The 16,997-nt window shown below is 43.3% G+C and overlaps 1 protein-coding gene across 1 annotated transcript in view; it reads left to right on the top strand.

Moving 5' to 3' along the window:
• Window positions 1–16,997, top strand: part of PGM5 (phosphoglucomutase 5) — a 123,272-nt gene that overhangs the window by 84,693 nt on the left and 21,582 nt on the right. Inside the window, exons 8-9 of the mRNA XM_034773922.1 lie at window positions 3,981–4,116; window positions 5,425–5,608. Of these exons, the coding sequence (XP_034629813.1) occupies window positions 3,981–4,116; window positions 5,425–5,608 (320 nt within the window). The remainder of the gene's footprint in view (window positions 1–3,980; window positions 4,117–5,424; window positions 5,609–16,997) is intronic.

Raw genomic sequence — 16,997 nt, forward strand, 5'->3', positions numbered from 1 at the left:
AAACCCTTCATCCCCGGCCCCACCCCCGAGCCTGCACCCCCAGCCGGAGTCCTTACTCCTCCCACACCCCAACCCCCTGCCCCAGCCCAGAGCCCTTTCCCACACCCTGAGCTGCTCATTTTTGGCCCCACCCAGAGCCTGTACCCCAAGCCCAGAGCCCATACTCCCCCACACCCTAACCCCCTGCCCAGCCTGGAGCCCTTTCCCACACCCCAAACCCCACATCCCCGGCTCCATCCCAGAGCCCGTATCCCCAACCCCCTGCCCCAGCCTGGTGAAAGTGAGTGAAGGTGGGGGAGAGCAAGCGACAGAGGGAGCAGGGATGGAATGAGCAGGGGAAGGGCCTTGGAGAAGGGGCGGGGTAGGGGCTGGGCAGGAGAGTTCAGTTTTATGCTATTAGAAAGTTGGCCACCCTACATGCCACTCTTACTTATGTGTTGCTTCCTTCAGAGCTGGGCAGCCAGAGCGTGGTGGATGCTGAATGCGGGACCAGCTCTGAAGGCAGCAGCACAAAAGTAAGGTTGTCAGTAACATACCATGCCATACTTACTTCTGCGCTGCTGCTGTCGGCAGCTCTGTCTTCATAGCTGGGCTCCCAGCCTGCAGCTACCACTCTACAACCCTCCTCCCACACACACACAATTCCTTTTTTCTCAGGACCCCTACAATTACAACACTGTGAAATTTCAGATTTAAAGAGCTGAAATCATGAAATTTACGATTTTTAAGATCCTATGGCCGTGAAATTGACCAAAATGGACCGTGAATTTGGTAGGGCCCTACTTATTTCCTAAGAAATTAGATTTGCTTTACTTTATTATGTAAAATTACAGGGCTACAAGTGCTCATAAAATTATCCTGCCCTATTTATTCTTCTTATTCAATATTTATATTATACAATCATAGAAAGAGAAGGCTGCAAGGGACTTTGAGAAGTCATCAAATCCAGCCCTCCTGCGCTGAGGCAGGACCGCATACACCTACACAATATTATGGGAGCACCGAGGGACTCTAACCAAGGGTCACAATTGTGTTGTAGTAGCAGCATCTCGATGCCCCAACCAAGACTGGACCCCCATTGTGCGGAGTGCACTAGTAAAAGACACTCCCAGCCCCAAAAGTTCACGTACTACATAGAGAACACAGTCAAGGGGGAGGAGAAAGGAAGTATTATTACCATTGTGCTGGACATGGTGCAAACACAAAAGTGCCCACATTCCCTGCCTGAAAGAGCTTTTAAACGCAGTTCCGTTATCTAACTCTCTGGCCTCCTATGTCAGTGAGCTTCACATACTTGACCATAATCTGTAAGAGACCGATTTTTTTTGTATCTTCTAGAAACATTAACTTTTGCTTTTATTGGCTTTTTTCATGATTTCATTTATGCAACATAGACATTACGTGAATGTAGTCATCTGTATTTAATTTCCATGTTTCTCTTTAACTATGTTAGCATTTAAGTGGCTGCAGTTAGAATCTGAAATTCACACCTCACTGAATTGAATGGGACAGGAGAGGTGTGAGTGGCCACCTCTTGTAATTGTTTTCATGTGCACAGTGCTATGTTGGCGGGAGAACTTCTCCCACCAGCATAGCTTCTGCCGCTCAGAGAGGTGCTTTTATTATTCCGATGGGAGAGCATCTTCACCAGACACGCTCCTGCAGTACAGCTGTGTCGGTACAGCTGCCCCTCTGCAGCACTGTATGTATAGACATGGCCTTAGCAGCAGTGCATCAATTTATATTGTGACAACTATATACCTTCATAATGTCGAAAAAAGACAGAAATCTTATTAAATGGAAGGACAGGATTTTACAGGATATTGCAGAAAGCAACAAAATTGCAAACTGATCTTGATATTGCAGGATTTATGTTCTGTTTGTTTTTTTTCACGCAGAGAATTTTATCCTCTCTGTTTGACTTTTGGGCTAGAGGCTTTTGCTGAATGTTTTTCAGTGGCACGGAATGTTCCTGAGGTAGATTGTCCAATCACCTGCCCTTATGGCCGTCTAATCAGGGTAGGCAGATAGACTATGCAGTGAATTCATAAAGGAGGCAGAGCTTCATGTGGATGGTGCCTGCTCTGAGCAAGCCTAGCCACTGTGCCATTAAACGTCTCAGTTGGTGCAGTGCCAGTGTAGACAGCAAGTGATGACATAACAGTTGTTATGCTGCAGTTAGTCCTAGCACCACCTTCCCCGGGCACTGCTTGGCTTTGTCGTTCTGTTCAAGTCTCTGTAGTCTATTAACATAAAGTCAAGTTTTCTGGAAGCCCTCATCTGTATAAACTGAGCAGCACGCTTCTTAGACCTCATTGCATTCTCATTCTCACCAGTATCTACGCTCTTGCAATTTCTGCATAACCTATCTGCTTTGGGTATGTATCTCAGAAGAAGCATGTTGCAGGTTGGCCCAAGGCAGATATTAGGGCAATTATGAACATCTGGGCAGACAAGGAGATGCAGTTGCAGCTGAACTCTGTAATTTGGAGTATTCTGCTTAATTACTAGGAGTTGGCTCGTCTGATCTGGCCCAGTTCTGGGAAACAGTCCCGATTATGTATATTAGGGGTTGGCAACCTGCGTCATGTGTGCCGATTTTTACTGGCACGCTGCTGCGAGCCGGAGTCCCGGCCACCGGCCTTGCTCAGCCTACTGCTGGCCTGCGTGAACAGAACCCCCGGCCAGCAGCAGGCTGAGCAGGGCCGGCAGCCAGGACTCCGGCTGTCAGGAGCCGGCAGATGGAACCCCACACCAGGAGCAGGCTGAGCCGGTCTGGGGTTCTGTCCGCCGGCCCCGCTCAGCCCGCTTCCAGTCTGGAGTTCTGGCCGCCGGCCCCTTGCCAGCCGAGGTCTCGGCTGCCGGCCCCGCTCAGCCCGCTGCTGGCCTGAGTGTATGGAACCCCGGCTGCAGCAGCTGAGCGGGGCTGGCAGCCGGGACTCCAGCTGGCAGGAGCCGGCAGACGGAACCCCAGACTGGCAGCGGGCTGAGCCGCTCAGCCCGCTGCTGGTCTGGAGTTCCAGCCGGGATCCCGGCCATTGGCCCTGCTCAGCCTGCTGCCGGCCTGGGATACCAGCCACTGGCCCCGCTCACCTCGCTGCTGGTCTGGGGTTCCAGCCGCGTGGGGTCCGGGCTTCCAGCCCTGCTCAGCTCTCCTGCCGGCCTGGGGTACCGGCAGCCAGCCCGGGGCTTGGTCCCAGCACTCTGCAGACCTTATAAAAAATTACACTACAATTAGCTTAAAAACTTTGTTTGTATATTACAGTAATCGTTAAAACATGTATAATGTTATTACATAGTTTTGATTAAACAAAGTAGTTGTACTTATGTGCCTGTGCTTAATTTGTATTTTCGATGATTTACCTTCTAAAAAAATCTTGCATGTCTCGCACCCCCAGAAAGGGCATCTCACACCCCAGAGGGTGTGTGCACCCTAGGTTAAGAACCAGTGCACTAAACTGATAAGAACTGTATTTTAATTTAATTTTAAATGAAGCTTCTTAAACATTTTAAAAACCTTGTTTACTTTACATACAATAACAGTTCAGTTATATAATATAGACTTGTAGAAAGAGACCTTTTAAAAATGTTAAAATGTATTACTGGCACGCAAAACCTTAAATTAGAGTAAATAAATGAAGACTCTGCACAACGCTTCTGAAAGGTTGCTGACCCCTGATATATATCATCCTGGACAATGATGAGCAGGAATCACAATGGTTAAGAATGTAATAGCATTTACACTCTTGGGAGCCAAGTAATTTCCCATCTTTTGTTGAATTTTAGTAATGTGGATTTTGACCTGTCTGTCTTTTAAACAATTATTTTGGCTGTCAGTCTGGAAAATGTCTGTGTTATTGTTTTACTGTATCTAAAAAAACAAACTGACATGAACTGCTCTATGCTTCTCATCTGGAACTATTGTTGGCATTTTCATTGGTGTATCTGCTAATAAATGTGCATTACTTATTTCTTTTTAGGGTCTGACCACCTCCGAGAGAAGGATGGGCTCTGGGCTGTGCTAGTCTGGCTTTCAATCATAGCAGCTCGAAAGCAGAGTGTGGAAGAGATTGTCAGAGACCACTGGACAAAATTTGGCCGCCACTACTATTGCAGGTGCAGATCATTGTTACAAAACACAGTAGGTTAGCATGTTCCTAGGACAATTCTGGGGCAAGTTTGGCTTGATTAGCTTTGTTGCTATTAATAGTGAAATGCGTTTAGCAGCACTTCAGATGTGTGCACAGAATGAAAATCTGCCATAGATTGAACAGCGTTCCTAGGGATGTTAGTGGTCTAAGTCTCAGCTTTAACTTGAACCAGACTGGCTTGAAGCATAAGTTAAAAAACCAGCGAGGTTTACTCAGCTCTTCATCTTTCAAAGATACATAAATTGAGTGCCAGGCACTCTATTGTATGTGGGCCTTTTTGACAGGACCAACGTCCTGTCCGCTCTCTATAAGGGGTGAAATTCATGGTCCTACATAAGATCTCAAAATAGGGCTTAAGTGCGACTCGTGGTGCGTAGACCTTGTGCTGGCCCTCTGTCCAGGGTGAATTTTTACCCTATGGAGATTAAGGAATCCATAAAACGTTTTGTTCCTTAGCAAAGTTCTTTCTCTACCCCTTGACTATTGACCATGCAGTGTGCCTATTGGTTGCTGCCCTGCAGCCCAGAGTTGGCTATGTATCAATGGTGTGGTATTTATATGGCGTGTAACGGATCTCTCTGTGTAAACGGGGTTGTTTGAAAGCAAGTAGTTGTTGTTGCTAATAATATCTCAAAATGTAAAAGTATATCATGTATTTTCTAAGTGGGTTCTGCTAATGCACTGAGGCAGGTGGTTGGTTATTCCAGCTGAAAATAAAAGAGGCGGGAGTGGCTTTCTGAAGGGAAAATATTCAGTGTGTGGTCTGAACAGCCCTGAGATAGAAACTCTAAGGGCAGCCAAGTCTGGGGAGAAGGCCAGAGCTGATAACCTTGTTCTCTTATTGTTAATTCCTTTGCTGCTAACGCCAGACTCCCAGCAGGAGATGACTTTTTGACTCTACACTGTCTGCAGACTTTGTGTTAATGGCCCAACAAGAGAGCACAGATGTTTCAAGGGGGAGAGGGGTTGAGGGTGGATCTGTCTTTTAAGCATGTAAATGTATTAACCACGTAGGGCACACAGTTTTCTCTTAAACTTAATTGACAGATTTGCACATTTCATGGAATGGAGGACTTAGGAGCACAAAAGTGTGTAAGTAAATGGAAGAGCTGTTTTCATTTGCACTAGGCCCTTCAGTTGCATGCCTGGTTTTCCATGTCTGCAGTAAATTACTAATTGTGAGCATCTCATGCCCTGTGAAAACAGAATCTTTCTGCTGGGTAGAGCTTACATATTTCTTCAGACTACTTTTCTTTTTATTCCTACATGCAAGATTTGATTATGAAGCATTGGAACCCAGAACAGCGTATTTCATAATGAGAGACCTGGAGGCTTTGATCATTGGCAAATCATTCAGTAATCAGCAGTTTGCTGTTGGAAACAATGTCTACCGTGTGGAAAAAACAGACAGCTTTGAATATGTGGATCCTGTAGATGGCACTGTGACCAAAAGACAGGTATGAAAGCAACAAAAGTAATCTTTTCCAAGATAATGGGGAGGTGTGTATGGGGGAGAGGGGAACCGTAATGTTTTACAACGATACACACTACTTTTATAGTTATTAACACAAGGACAAAAAAAAAACACTTTTTATTTGTAGAATCATGATTTTCTGTGGTTAGTGTAACATATTTGTTGGTACATAGCAGTACTTTTCCCCATTTAAGAATACCTGAAAGTGGAGAATACAGTTAGCTTACTCTCAGTGCACACCACTGAAATCAGTGAGGTCGCGTAGGATGTAAGCAAGGGAGAATTTTACCAACACAGTAGAGCTCAGGTAATAGCAGGTTGCCTAAGAACAAAGCATGGTATCAAGAAGAAATGAAAATCCTTCCTTTTGCTGTTTTCACTCATTCCAATTCAAACTGAAAACATCTGCTGCCTTAAACCACAGTCCAAACTAAATCTTTTGCTCTACAAAATTCATGACATGGTCAATACTATAATATATTTTTTTCCTGGTGGAAATGTGTATAAAGAGACACTGTGAATATAAAGTGTGACTCATATTTAAATATATTCTTTTTTTCATGATTTTCTCTTTCCTATATTAAAATAAATCCACATTGAGATTAATTTTTAGCAAGAGCTCTTATTCTGGGTTTTCCTCTTCCTTGTTATTTTCCCTTTTTTTCTTCAAATGTTAACCATTTTTTATGCCTAAAAATATACTGTCTCTTAATATATATAATCAGATCATCCCACACCATAGCATATATTTGTATGTGTCATACAAAATGCTGATAATCTTCTACTGCATGTATCCTGTTCAGCAACTCTTCTTGACTTGACTAGCTTGTGAAACAATCTAGCCACTGGTACTGACCCTATAACCAATGTTCTTCTCTGCTGATTGGTTTCTCGGTTCTGGACCTTTCTCACAGTCACATGTGATTGGCGCTAAACTCTTCATTTACAGCTAGACCTTTCAGGGGATTCTTTTTCCCAAAGTGTTCAGCATTGGTTTCGTGGATTTTGACAAACTAAAATGAAGGAACATTTTCATCAGATCTTTTAAAGAATATATTAACTTTTGCAACTTGTGCCAGCCTTGTGCTTTCAGTCTCCAGATACAGCATGTTAGGGTTTTTTTAATAGGGTGTAGTCAGACCCCACAATCCTTCTGTGGAAGATAATCAACCTCCAAGGATTTTGCATAGAATCTTACAGAAAATGTCCTCAAGGGGGTATTGCAAATATAGTCCAGGTACATGTTAAACCAGAGTCCAGATTGTCCTAATTATTGTGGTTTGTGAATCATCTTGACCTGACCAGGCCCTTGCAAATCCTACTCTACAGTCTGTTGAAACCATTGTCATGACATTCTGCTCAGATTCTTTATAGTTTCCATTCATTACTGAATCCAGATGATACAAGTAATCCACCTGCCATTGAACCACTCTCTTTTTGTGTATTGCTGGTGAAACAGGACACATGCCTGTTGTTGTCATATCCAAGCCCACTGGAAAATCACAGGAGTGATAAACTGGTCAACTTTGCCATTTTAAAAACTGACTTGCAATTTTCAGAGTCCTTTTTCCTCCCTTATTTTTTGTCAAAAAGTTCTGTCCTACCGTTGAAATAAGAATAAAATTGCTAATCAATTTCTTTTTAAAAAGGGCCTGATGTAAAACAAGAAAAGAAACATTACAGGTCGGACTTTGAAAATGTGTCCAAAATTGGCAAGCACATCTTTTCCACAGGAAACACCGTTAATTTATTTAGAATGTAATTTCTTCCGGACAGAGACAGTCCTTTAGTGTGTGTACCTACCAGAGTGGAGCCCAATCTCCATGAGGTCCTCTAGGCACCTCTGTAATAAAAAGTAAATAATACCATGCTACCATATGCAAATGAAATAATTGCATACATGCCATTCTGTTCATGTGCACACAAATGCTTTGTTTTGGTCCATGTTAATGAGTTTGCTTGCAAATTTTGCAGCTCTGTTTTCAGAGGCTTGTTCAAAGTTTTATTCTACAGATGTAAAAGGAAAAAAAAAATTATACAATAGAATCTCACTAATTCACATGGACAACTAGCTAACTCGTTGCTAATTACTCAGTTTTGCAAAATGGCTAGTCAGTGAACAAACACAATTAAAGCATGGATAATGCATCACAAAAATTAATTTCTTATTTTGAGACTTGTATCTTATAATAATTCACTATAATGTACTGGTAAATTAACTGTAGTATGTTTTGTAGAAATAATTGATAGCAGTAAACATTTCTATTCTGGTAGTGATTAAAGGCCCCATCCTTATTGGGGCCCCATTGTGCTGGGTGCTGCACAACCTGGCCCAGATAATGAAGTCTTGGAATAAGACCTCATTACCAGTTGTGCTCTGGTATTAAATCATTGCTGAGAAATACAAAGGCACCATTTGACAAAATCCAAATTATCCACGTTGATGAGAGGGTCCAATGTACCGTAACCTGTCGATGAAAACTCCTCATCCTTTTAATTAGAGATCTGTGAACCGACTCTGGATGTTTTCCTACCCTTGTCTTTGTTTCAGAATGGAAAAGGTTATTCATGTAGTTCAAGTTTTTTGTTTTTGAGTGTGTAGACAGGAAGCAGACATTGGAAAAGTTGGAAAAAGTTCTTTCATTCACATGCCCACAGATAAGGCCAAAATTCTTCTTTGCTCAGAATGAGATTTCAATGCTGCCTCTGAGATAAGACTTTTCCTGTCAAAATATTCAGTGAAGTCTGCTGTGCATTTGGGACATTTAAGTGTCAGTTGAGGAGCAAATAAAACCACATTAGTGCATAATACTTGGAAGTAAAACCACAGCCATTTTATATGGGTCTGACGTGTGTATGTGGCTATATATGTACTTTATTGTTACTGGGCCACCTGCTTTGCTAGTGTACCTCCATACGTATTGTACCTGTAAATAGTGCTTCAAAATGTTAAACTGAAACATACCCATAGGTTTGCACGCCTGAATCTTGCTTGTGTTATCCTTTAATTGTAAGAATTACAAGAAATACAGCAAATAATAGCACATACGTAGCAGTTTTAACCTTCAGAGTGCTTTACAAACACTAACAAATTAATGATTAATTTGACTGGAATGTAATACAAGAGCGACCATTTCTGTGAAGTCAGTTGTAATTCCATTTACACAGCAAGGCCTACCTCTGTCACATCAGCTCCAAAACCAGTGGATCAAATTCTCTGCTGGTGTATGCATTGCATTGGATGGGATACCTTCAAGGAACTCAGAGGCACTGCAGAAAGTCACGTTGACGATTCAGTTGGTTACACTGTATGCCAGCAAACAGTTGGCCCCACTGGCTTTTGGAGCTGATGTGACAGATGCAGGATTGTTTTCTGATTATTTTTTTTAAACCAGCTTTTGTAGCACAGTGTAGCACAAAGCTGCCCTTGCACCTTCATTACTTCTGTGAGCATTACAGGCTGACTGGTCCTTATCCTTATACTGCTAGAAAGTCGATCCCAGTGCTTTTAAATATCTCCTTCATTAGGAAGGATTCCCATCTGCTAATCATCATAGATAAATTTGATAGCTTTGATAGGGGCTTTCAATTATCTGAAAGGGGGTTCCAACGAAGATGGATCTAGACTGTTCTCAGTGATAGCAGATGACAGAACAAGGAGCAATGGTCTCAAGTTGCAAGGGGGGGGGAGTTAGGTTGGATATTAGGAAAAACTTTTTCACTAGGAGGTTAGTGAAGCACTGGAATGGGTTACCTAGGGAGGTGGTGGAATCTCCTTCCTTAGAGGTTTTTAAGGTAAGCCCTGGCTGGGATGATTTAGTTGGGGATTGGTCCTGCTTTGAGCAGGGGGTTGGACTAGATGACCTCCTGAGGTCCCTTCCAACCCTGATATTCTGTGATTCTACGTTATACTGTCTACAAAGTTGATTTTTTTTTCATATTTTATTAGCTTTTTAGCCATGAAACTTGTTCTTGTGGAAGAGTTTCCATGCAGCTCATATACATCCACTAGCATATTTAGGATTCCTAAAATAAATGTCCACAGACGTTCAGTGTGAAAACTACATCCATTATTCCTCCGGGAAGTTATCAACCCATCTGATTTCTCACAAGATGATACTGTTCTCATTGATGACAATAATAAATCCTTTCTTATTATAACTGAAAGTTATTTCATCTTATGGGTCTCCCAGTTTATCGTTTTTGTCCTTTTCTTCTTTTAGACTATAAATTCTACATTCTATGGGAATGTTTTCATTTTGTCTTGTATAGGATCAGGGAAATAATATATAATCAATAATAATAATAGACAATTGGATTTACAACAACATATCTGCCAGTGCACTCATGTAAGGTAGGAGAATAACATCATGCCACACAGTACTTATATTGTATGTTTATTTCATCAGTTTGTTCCCCTCCGCACTAATATTTCTCCTAATTAAAGTTCAGATTCATCAAAAAACAAAAGTCCAGTCTCCTTTAGAATTTGAGAGGCACTGCAGTCTTCAACATTTTCAAATTCATGCTTGTTCACATTTCACTTAGTAACAATTATTTGTTATTAAATATTTTCATTTATGGCATACCAGATGCAAAAGGGGCGAGGTTCTAGAAAATAAAGGGGATGTATCAAAACTGAATGGCTCTTCTATTATTTTCTGTGAGCTTGCTGAGTGAAAGCCTTGTTGGTTCTAGAACCACCCTGAACTTTTCAGGGACAGGATTGGAATCAACATTTCACAATTGGACACTCTATAAATAATGAGCCCAAAGCCTAGATGCATACCACATAAAGTCTGAAGTGTTTAGATATTGTATGGTAATTGTACAGTTTGAGGGATCATCTCTAGTTTGATGTTGAAAGTCAGTATCTAAAGGTTGTTGTTACCTTATTAAATGATTTCTCCTTGGCATGTAACCCTGTTGTTTTAAGGAGTAGACCCTGGTGTGTCTTTATAGCGTCCCTGTTTAGAGTATTCTCAGCTGTGCTGCAGGAATGCTAGCCTTCTAGAGATGTATCAGCTGTTATTCCCCCATTTGTGAGAGCCTGTGTGGTCAAGCAGCTGTCACCAGGAAATACAAAATGAGGAGGAAAATAGCTGGAAAATAGCATAGGAGGTAAATACAGGGAGATATGTGTCTGTAAGTGAGAGAGAGAATTCCAAGTACCAGAAATGCTGGTAGTATTACATTACCAGGAGGCTCTGTAGTTGGGGGAGCAGTTTGTATCAGCTTCTAAGAGAGAGTTATGGAAAGCATAAATACCGTTTCTTCCAAAGACCATGATTTAATGAGTAAATGAGTTTTCAGAGCCTCCTGTGTTAAATGAAAGTCATTCCTCAGTGCTGTTGCTGCTACACAAGATACAGTGTGCGGGGAGAGTATTTAAGCAGTCGTACTAGCCTTGTTGTGTTGGCGGTCAGTAGAGTTGGTTGAATACTGCAAAATGGAACTTGCAAACATTCCTTGGAATTAAACCTATACGTTACCTTGGATGCTGCGCATGGCCCCGTTTATTCACTTTCTGCAAATATATGTGACAATACTTTGGGGTTTTTTTGGAACCTGGAAAGTTTAAATGACAATAATGTTACACACCTTGAGCTACCCCTGTTCTGTATCTGACATTCTTCCAAAACACAGGTCCAGTTGTGCAAGGATCCCTTTAATCTATCTTCCTCCTCCTCATGGTAATAGAATTGAAGGCAACCAGCACCCACCAAAAAGCATTCAGCAGCTCACACAAATGGGACATAAATAATTTTTGTGGACACCTGGGGTGAAATCCTGGTCAAAACTCCCATTGACTTTACTGGGGCCAGGGTTTCACACCAGAACTCTACAATTGTCTTAACTAAGCAAATTCTGGAAAGAGAAACCAAATGGCTAATGTGCTACTCGCTCCTCCATTTGCCTGAAGTTCCCATGCTATTGGAAAAGCCCATTTTAAACCTTTTTTCTTAACATTACCTATTGGTGGTGTTCTGTGACATAGGTTATGCATACTGAAAATACTAGGTGAATAAACGTTTCCCAGAAATTTGAAAAACTGGACATCAATGTTTGTACTAGTAACTAAAAGGATTATTAATAGAATCACAGAAGTTAGAGATGGAAAATACCTATTAGGTCATCTAATCCAACCCTTTACTGTTGTGAGATTTATTCCTATTACATATTTTCTAGAGTTAATGACTAGTATCAACCAAACAATTCTTTATATGGTGCTAGTAATGCTTCAGCACATACCTGAACAAACAAAAAAGTTCCATTAATATTTTAGATTGTTGGAGCTCTGCTTTGTTAATATCACTGGCTTCTCAAGCAAGTCTTGGTGGAAGAGAAAGAGTCAAATGCCATTTCTCTTCTCTGAATTCTGAATGACTTACTCCCTCTTGGGCAGATGAAAAAAGGAGCTTACCCTCCACACGATGCCAGGGAGAGCAGCAGGATTAGGGGAGGAGAAAAAAACACAGTGACTTGGCAGAGAGGGGACTTAACCATCCTTTCCCCTGAGTAAACAGTATTGTTTTCAGGGCCTTTTATTCCTGTATTTTCTCTTTCCTCCGCCTCCTCTGAATGGTCTGGTCTGCAAGTTCCGACCAAAGCCTGGTCTACACTCCAGACTTGGGTTGACATAAGCTGCATTAAGTCGATCCAATAATGTATGTGTCTAAACTACCGAGTCCCTTCCGCCGACCTAAGTGGCCTGTAAAGTCAACTTCTGTACTCCACCTCCGCGAGAGGTGTAGCACTTGATTCGACATCCACAGGTCGACATGGGGATAGTGTAGACATTGTGTTGTACAATTTGAATGAATTCGCTCCAGGAGGTGTCCCACAGTGCTCCGCTATGACCGCTCTGGAGAGCACTTTCAACTCCAGTACATGTCAGCCAGGTACACAGGAAACAGCCGCTCCCCTGTTAAAGCCCTGGGAACTTTTGAATTTTAATTTCCTGTTTGATCAGCATGGAGAGCTCGCCAGCACAGCTGATCATGGAGACTCAAGGCCGCAAACACACTCCAGCATGGAGTATATAGGAGGTGGTGGATCTTATTGCTGTCTGGAGAGAAGAGTCTGTGCAGGCAGAGCTCCATCTATGCCAAGATTGCGCAGGGCATGGGGGAGAAGGGCTACACCAGGGACACACAGCAGTGCCATGTGAAAATAAAGAAGCTTTGGCAAGCATACCAGAAGACAAGGGAAGCAAACAGTCTCTCTAGTTCTGCCCCACAGACATGCTGCTTTTATGAGGAGCAGCATACGATTCTAGGCGGCGACTCCACCACTACCCCAAAATGTTCCGTGAATACCTCCCAGGAGCCCCAGGTGACCCTGAGCAACAAGGAGGACATTGTTGACGAGGAAGAGGAGGATCCATTCTCCCTGACAGCCAAGAATTGTTTTTAACCCTGGACCCCATCCCTTCACAGGATCAGTTGGCGGCAGAGCGTGATGCTGGGGAAGGCACCTTTGGTGAGTTGATGTTTGTCTCTGTCTGAGGGATTGGAGCAAATGCAGTTGTATCTTACAGCTTGGTTGTAGACAATGGATCGTGTGGTGTGTCCTGGATGGAAGCTGGAGGCATGTAGGTAGATTTGCTCCAATCCCTCAGACAGAGACAAAAACCTACAAGATCTCTATCAAGCATTCTTAAAACTACGGTACCCACTTGCTGAAGTGAAAAAACAAATTGACAAAGCCAGAAAAGTACCCAGAAGTCATCTACTACAGGACAGGCCCAACAAAGAAAATAACAGAACACCACTAGCCATCACCTTCAGCCCTCAACTAAAACCTCTCCAGTGCATCATCAAAGATCTACAACCTATCCTGAAAGACAATCCCTCACTCTCACAGATCTTGGGAAACAGACCAGTCCTTGCTTATAGACAGCCCCCCAACTTGAAGCAAATATTCATCAGCAACCACATAACACACAACCAAAACACTAACCCAGGAACCTATCCTTGTAACAAAGCCCGATGCCAACTCTGTCCATATATCTATTGAAGTGACACCATCATAGGACCTAACCACATCAGCCACGCCATCAAGGGCTCGTTCACCTGCACATCTACCAATGTGACCTATGCCATCATGTGCTAGCAATGCCCTTCTGCCATGTACATTGGCCAAACCGGACAGTCTCTACGCAAAAGAATAAATGGACACACATCTGACATCAGGAATCATAACATTCAAAAACCAATAGGAGAACACTTCAACCTCTCTGGCCACTCAGTAACAGACTTAAAGGTGGCAATTTTGCAACAGAAAAGCTTCAAAAACAGACTCCAACGAGAAACTGCTGAACTAGAATTAATTTTCAAACTAGATACCATTAACTTGGTCTTGAATAGAGACTGGGAGTGGCTCGGTCATTGCACAGATTGAATCTATTTCCCCATGTTAAGTATTCTCGCACCTTCTTGTCAACTGTCTGGAATGGGCCATCTTGATTATCACTACAAAAGTTTTTTTTTCTCCTGCTGATAATAGCTCATCTTAATTAATTAGCCTCTTAGAGTTGGTATGGCAACTTCCACCTTTTCATTTTCTCTCTGTGTGTGTGTGTGTGTGTGTGTGTGTGTGTGTGTGTGTGTGTGTGTGTATATATATATACACATATCTTCTTACTATATGTTCCATTCTATGCATCTGATGAAGTGGGCTGTAGCCCACAAAAGCTTATGCTCAAATAAATTTGTTAGACTCTAAGGTGCCACAAGTACTCCTGTTCTTTTTTCTAGGGAAAATGGGGAAATTTTCAGTGCTAGCCCTTAAGCTGCAAACAATTCACCAAGTAATCCTCCCCCGTTTGGTGAAATCTGGGTCACACAACCACGCTTTTCCAGATGTGTTGTGGTTGGAAGGAATCACTGTGTATTGCAAGCAGCATTGGAAAAAAAGGGGGTGGGGTGGCGGCTTCCTGTTTGTCTCCTTTCCCCCATAACCCAGTGTCGCTTTTGTAAAAAACAAACTATTTGGGGGGCTTTACCCTGGTGCCTGTCCTCAAGCACCATCCAGGTTGCTACAGGAAAGGGGACTTTTCTCAAGTTCCAACCTGTGATCCCAAGGATGTTTTCAGAAAAGCAGCAGCACAAGATCTCTCGCCCATGCCCCGTGGCCTTACCCACCATAACTGGAGCAGCAAACCAACTCTTGCAATAGCCAGCAGTTGTGATTACATTGTGGCTTGCAGTGAAGTGTATTGAGGGGTGTTTTAAAAAAAAAAATTAACCTGACACCAGAAACAATATGCACTGTCAATGCTACCCTTGTGCTTTACGTTCTTTGCAGCTGAAACCTTGTCCGTCGGTGCATCCTCCACACGGGACAGAGACTTTCCCAGATTAGAAGGCGGAAAAAGAAGACTCGGGCAGACATGTTTAATGAGTTAATGCGCACCTCCAAGAGTGACAAGACGGAGCTCAGAGCATGGAGGATTGCACTCTCAGAGGGCATGGACAGAGAGGACAGGAGAGCATGCAGGGAACGAGATTGTGCCACACAGGAAGAGATGCTGCGGATTATGAGGGAGCAATCAGACAGGTTGAGGCATCTGGCTGAGGTTTAAGAAAGGCAGCTGGATGTTAGAGCCCTCTGCAGCCTATCTGAACCTGCTGCCATCGTCGCCAATTTCCACATCCACTTCCCCCAAATGTCCTAGGAGGCGGGGGAGGGGGAGTTCGGTATCTCTTACACTCAGTACCGGGGAGGGTACAAGGACCAGAAGGCACCCATTCCCACACCTTTGATTGTTATTGCAGTGCATCTGTATGCAAGCTTTCCTTGTTCCTCCTCCCACCCCCATGCAGTCTTATCAGCCCTTTTGCCCTAGGTTATCTTACTTTTCTTTGCTGTCTCTCTGTGCTTGAGTGCATAATAAGACTTAACGGATTGAGGAAAAAAAGCTCTTTATTCATTCAACACACAGTGCTTGGTGGGGGTAGAGTTTACAGGGGAGAAAATGCAATGGAGGGGACAGTTTGGTAAGGAACAACACAGATATGCATCACATTACTCTGGCTCATTGCTGAAACTGGTTTTCAAAGCCTCATGGAGACAAAGAGCCCCTCGATGTGCACTTCTTATTGCCCTGGTGTCTGGCTGCTCAAAATTGGCTGCCAGGCAATCTGCCTCAACCCCCGACCTGGCAAAAACTTTTCTCCCTTTGTTTCACAGATATTATGGAGCACACAGCAGGCAGCAATAACAATGGGGATACTGCTTTGACTGAGGTCTAACCTAGTATGCAAATGTCAGTGACCTTTTAAACGTTCAAAGGCACAATCCACCACCATTCTGCACTTGCTCAGCCTATGGTTCAACCGGTCCTTACTGCTATCCAGGCTGCCGGTGTACGGCTTCATGAGCCATGGGAGCAAGGGGTAGGCTGGGTCTCCCAGGATCATGATTGGCATTTCAACATCGCCAACGGTTATTTTGTAGTCTGGAAAGAAAGTCCCTGCTTGCAGCTTTCTGAACAGACCTGTGTTCCTAAAGATGTGCACATCATGCACCTTTCCCGACCATCCCATGTTGATGTCGGTGAAACGGCCCCTGTGATCCACCCGTGCTTGCAACACTATTTAGAAGTACCCCTTTCGGTTTATGTACTCTTTGGCAAGGTGCTGTGGTGCAAAGATAGGGATATGCATTCCATCTATCACCCCACTGCTGTTAGGGAACCCCATCGCAGCAAAATCATCCACTATGTCCTGCATGTTTCCCAGAGTCACTACCCTTCTTAGCAGAAGTCTGTTAATGGCCCTGCAAACTTGGATCACAACAGATCCCACAGTAGATTTCTCCACTCCAAATTGATGCCCCACTGACCAGTAGCAGCTCTGCGGAAGCTTGCAATGCTAGACTATCGCCACTCACTTCTCCACTGTCAGAGCAGCTCTCATTTTAGTATTGCTACACTTCAGGTCTGGGGAAAGCTCTTCACACAGTTCCTGGAAAGTGGCCTTACGTATTCGAAAGTTCTGCAGCCACTGCTCGTCATCCCATAGCTGCATAACGATGCGGTCCCACCAGTCAGTGCTTGTTTCCTGGGCCCAGAAATGGCACTCAACCATGTCAAGCTGATGCATGACTATTGTCAGCAACTGTGAATTGCTCCGTTCTATGTCTTCCAGCAGGGCTGCTTGCATGGCATCACGTTGTTCCGCGTGGTGACTCCTGAATTGGCTGTGTAAATACTGCAGGATAAGGCGTGAGGTTTAATGCTCATAACAACAGCGTACAGCTGAATGGGGTACAGCTTATTGTGCTATAGTGTCTGCGCAGGTAACCCAGGCTTACAAAAAAAGGTGTGAAAAAAGCTTAGTTTGTTTGCTGTTGATTTCAGGGAGGGA

Source organism: Trachemys scripta, chromosome 6 (assembly GCF_013100865.1).
Source record: "Trachemys scripta elegans isolate TJP31775 chromosome 6, CAS_Tse_1.0, whole genome shotgun sequence".
Taxonomy (NCBI): Eukaryota; Metazoa; Chordata; order Testudines; family Emydidae; genus Trachemys; species Trachemys scripta.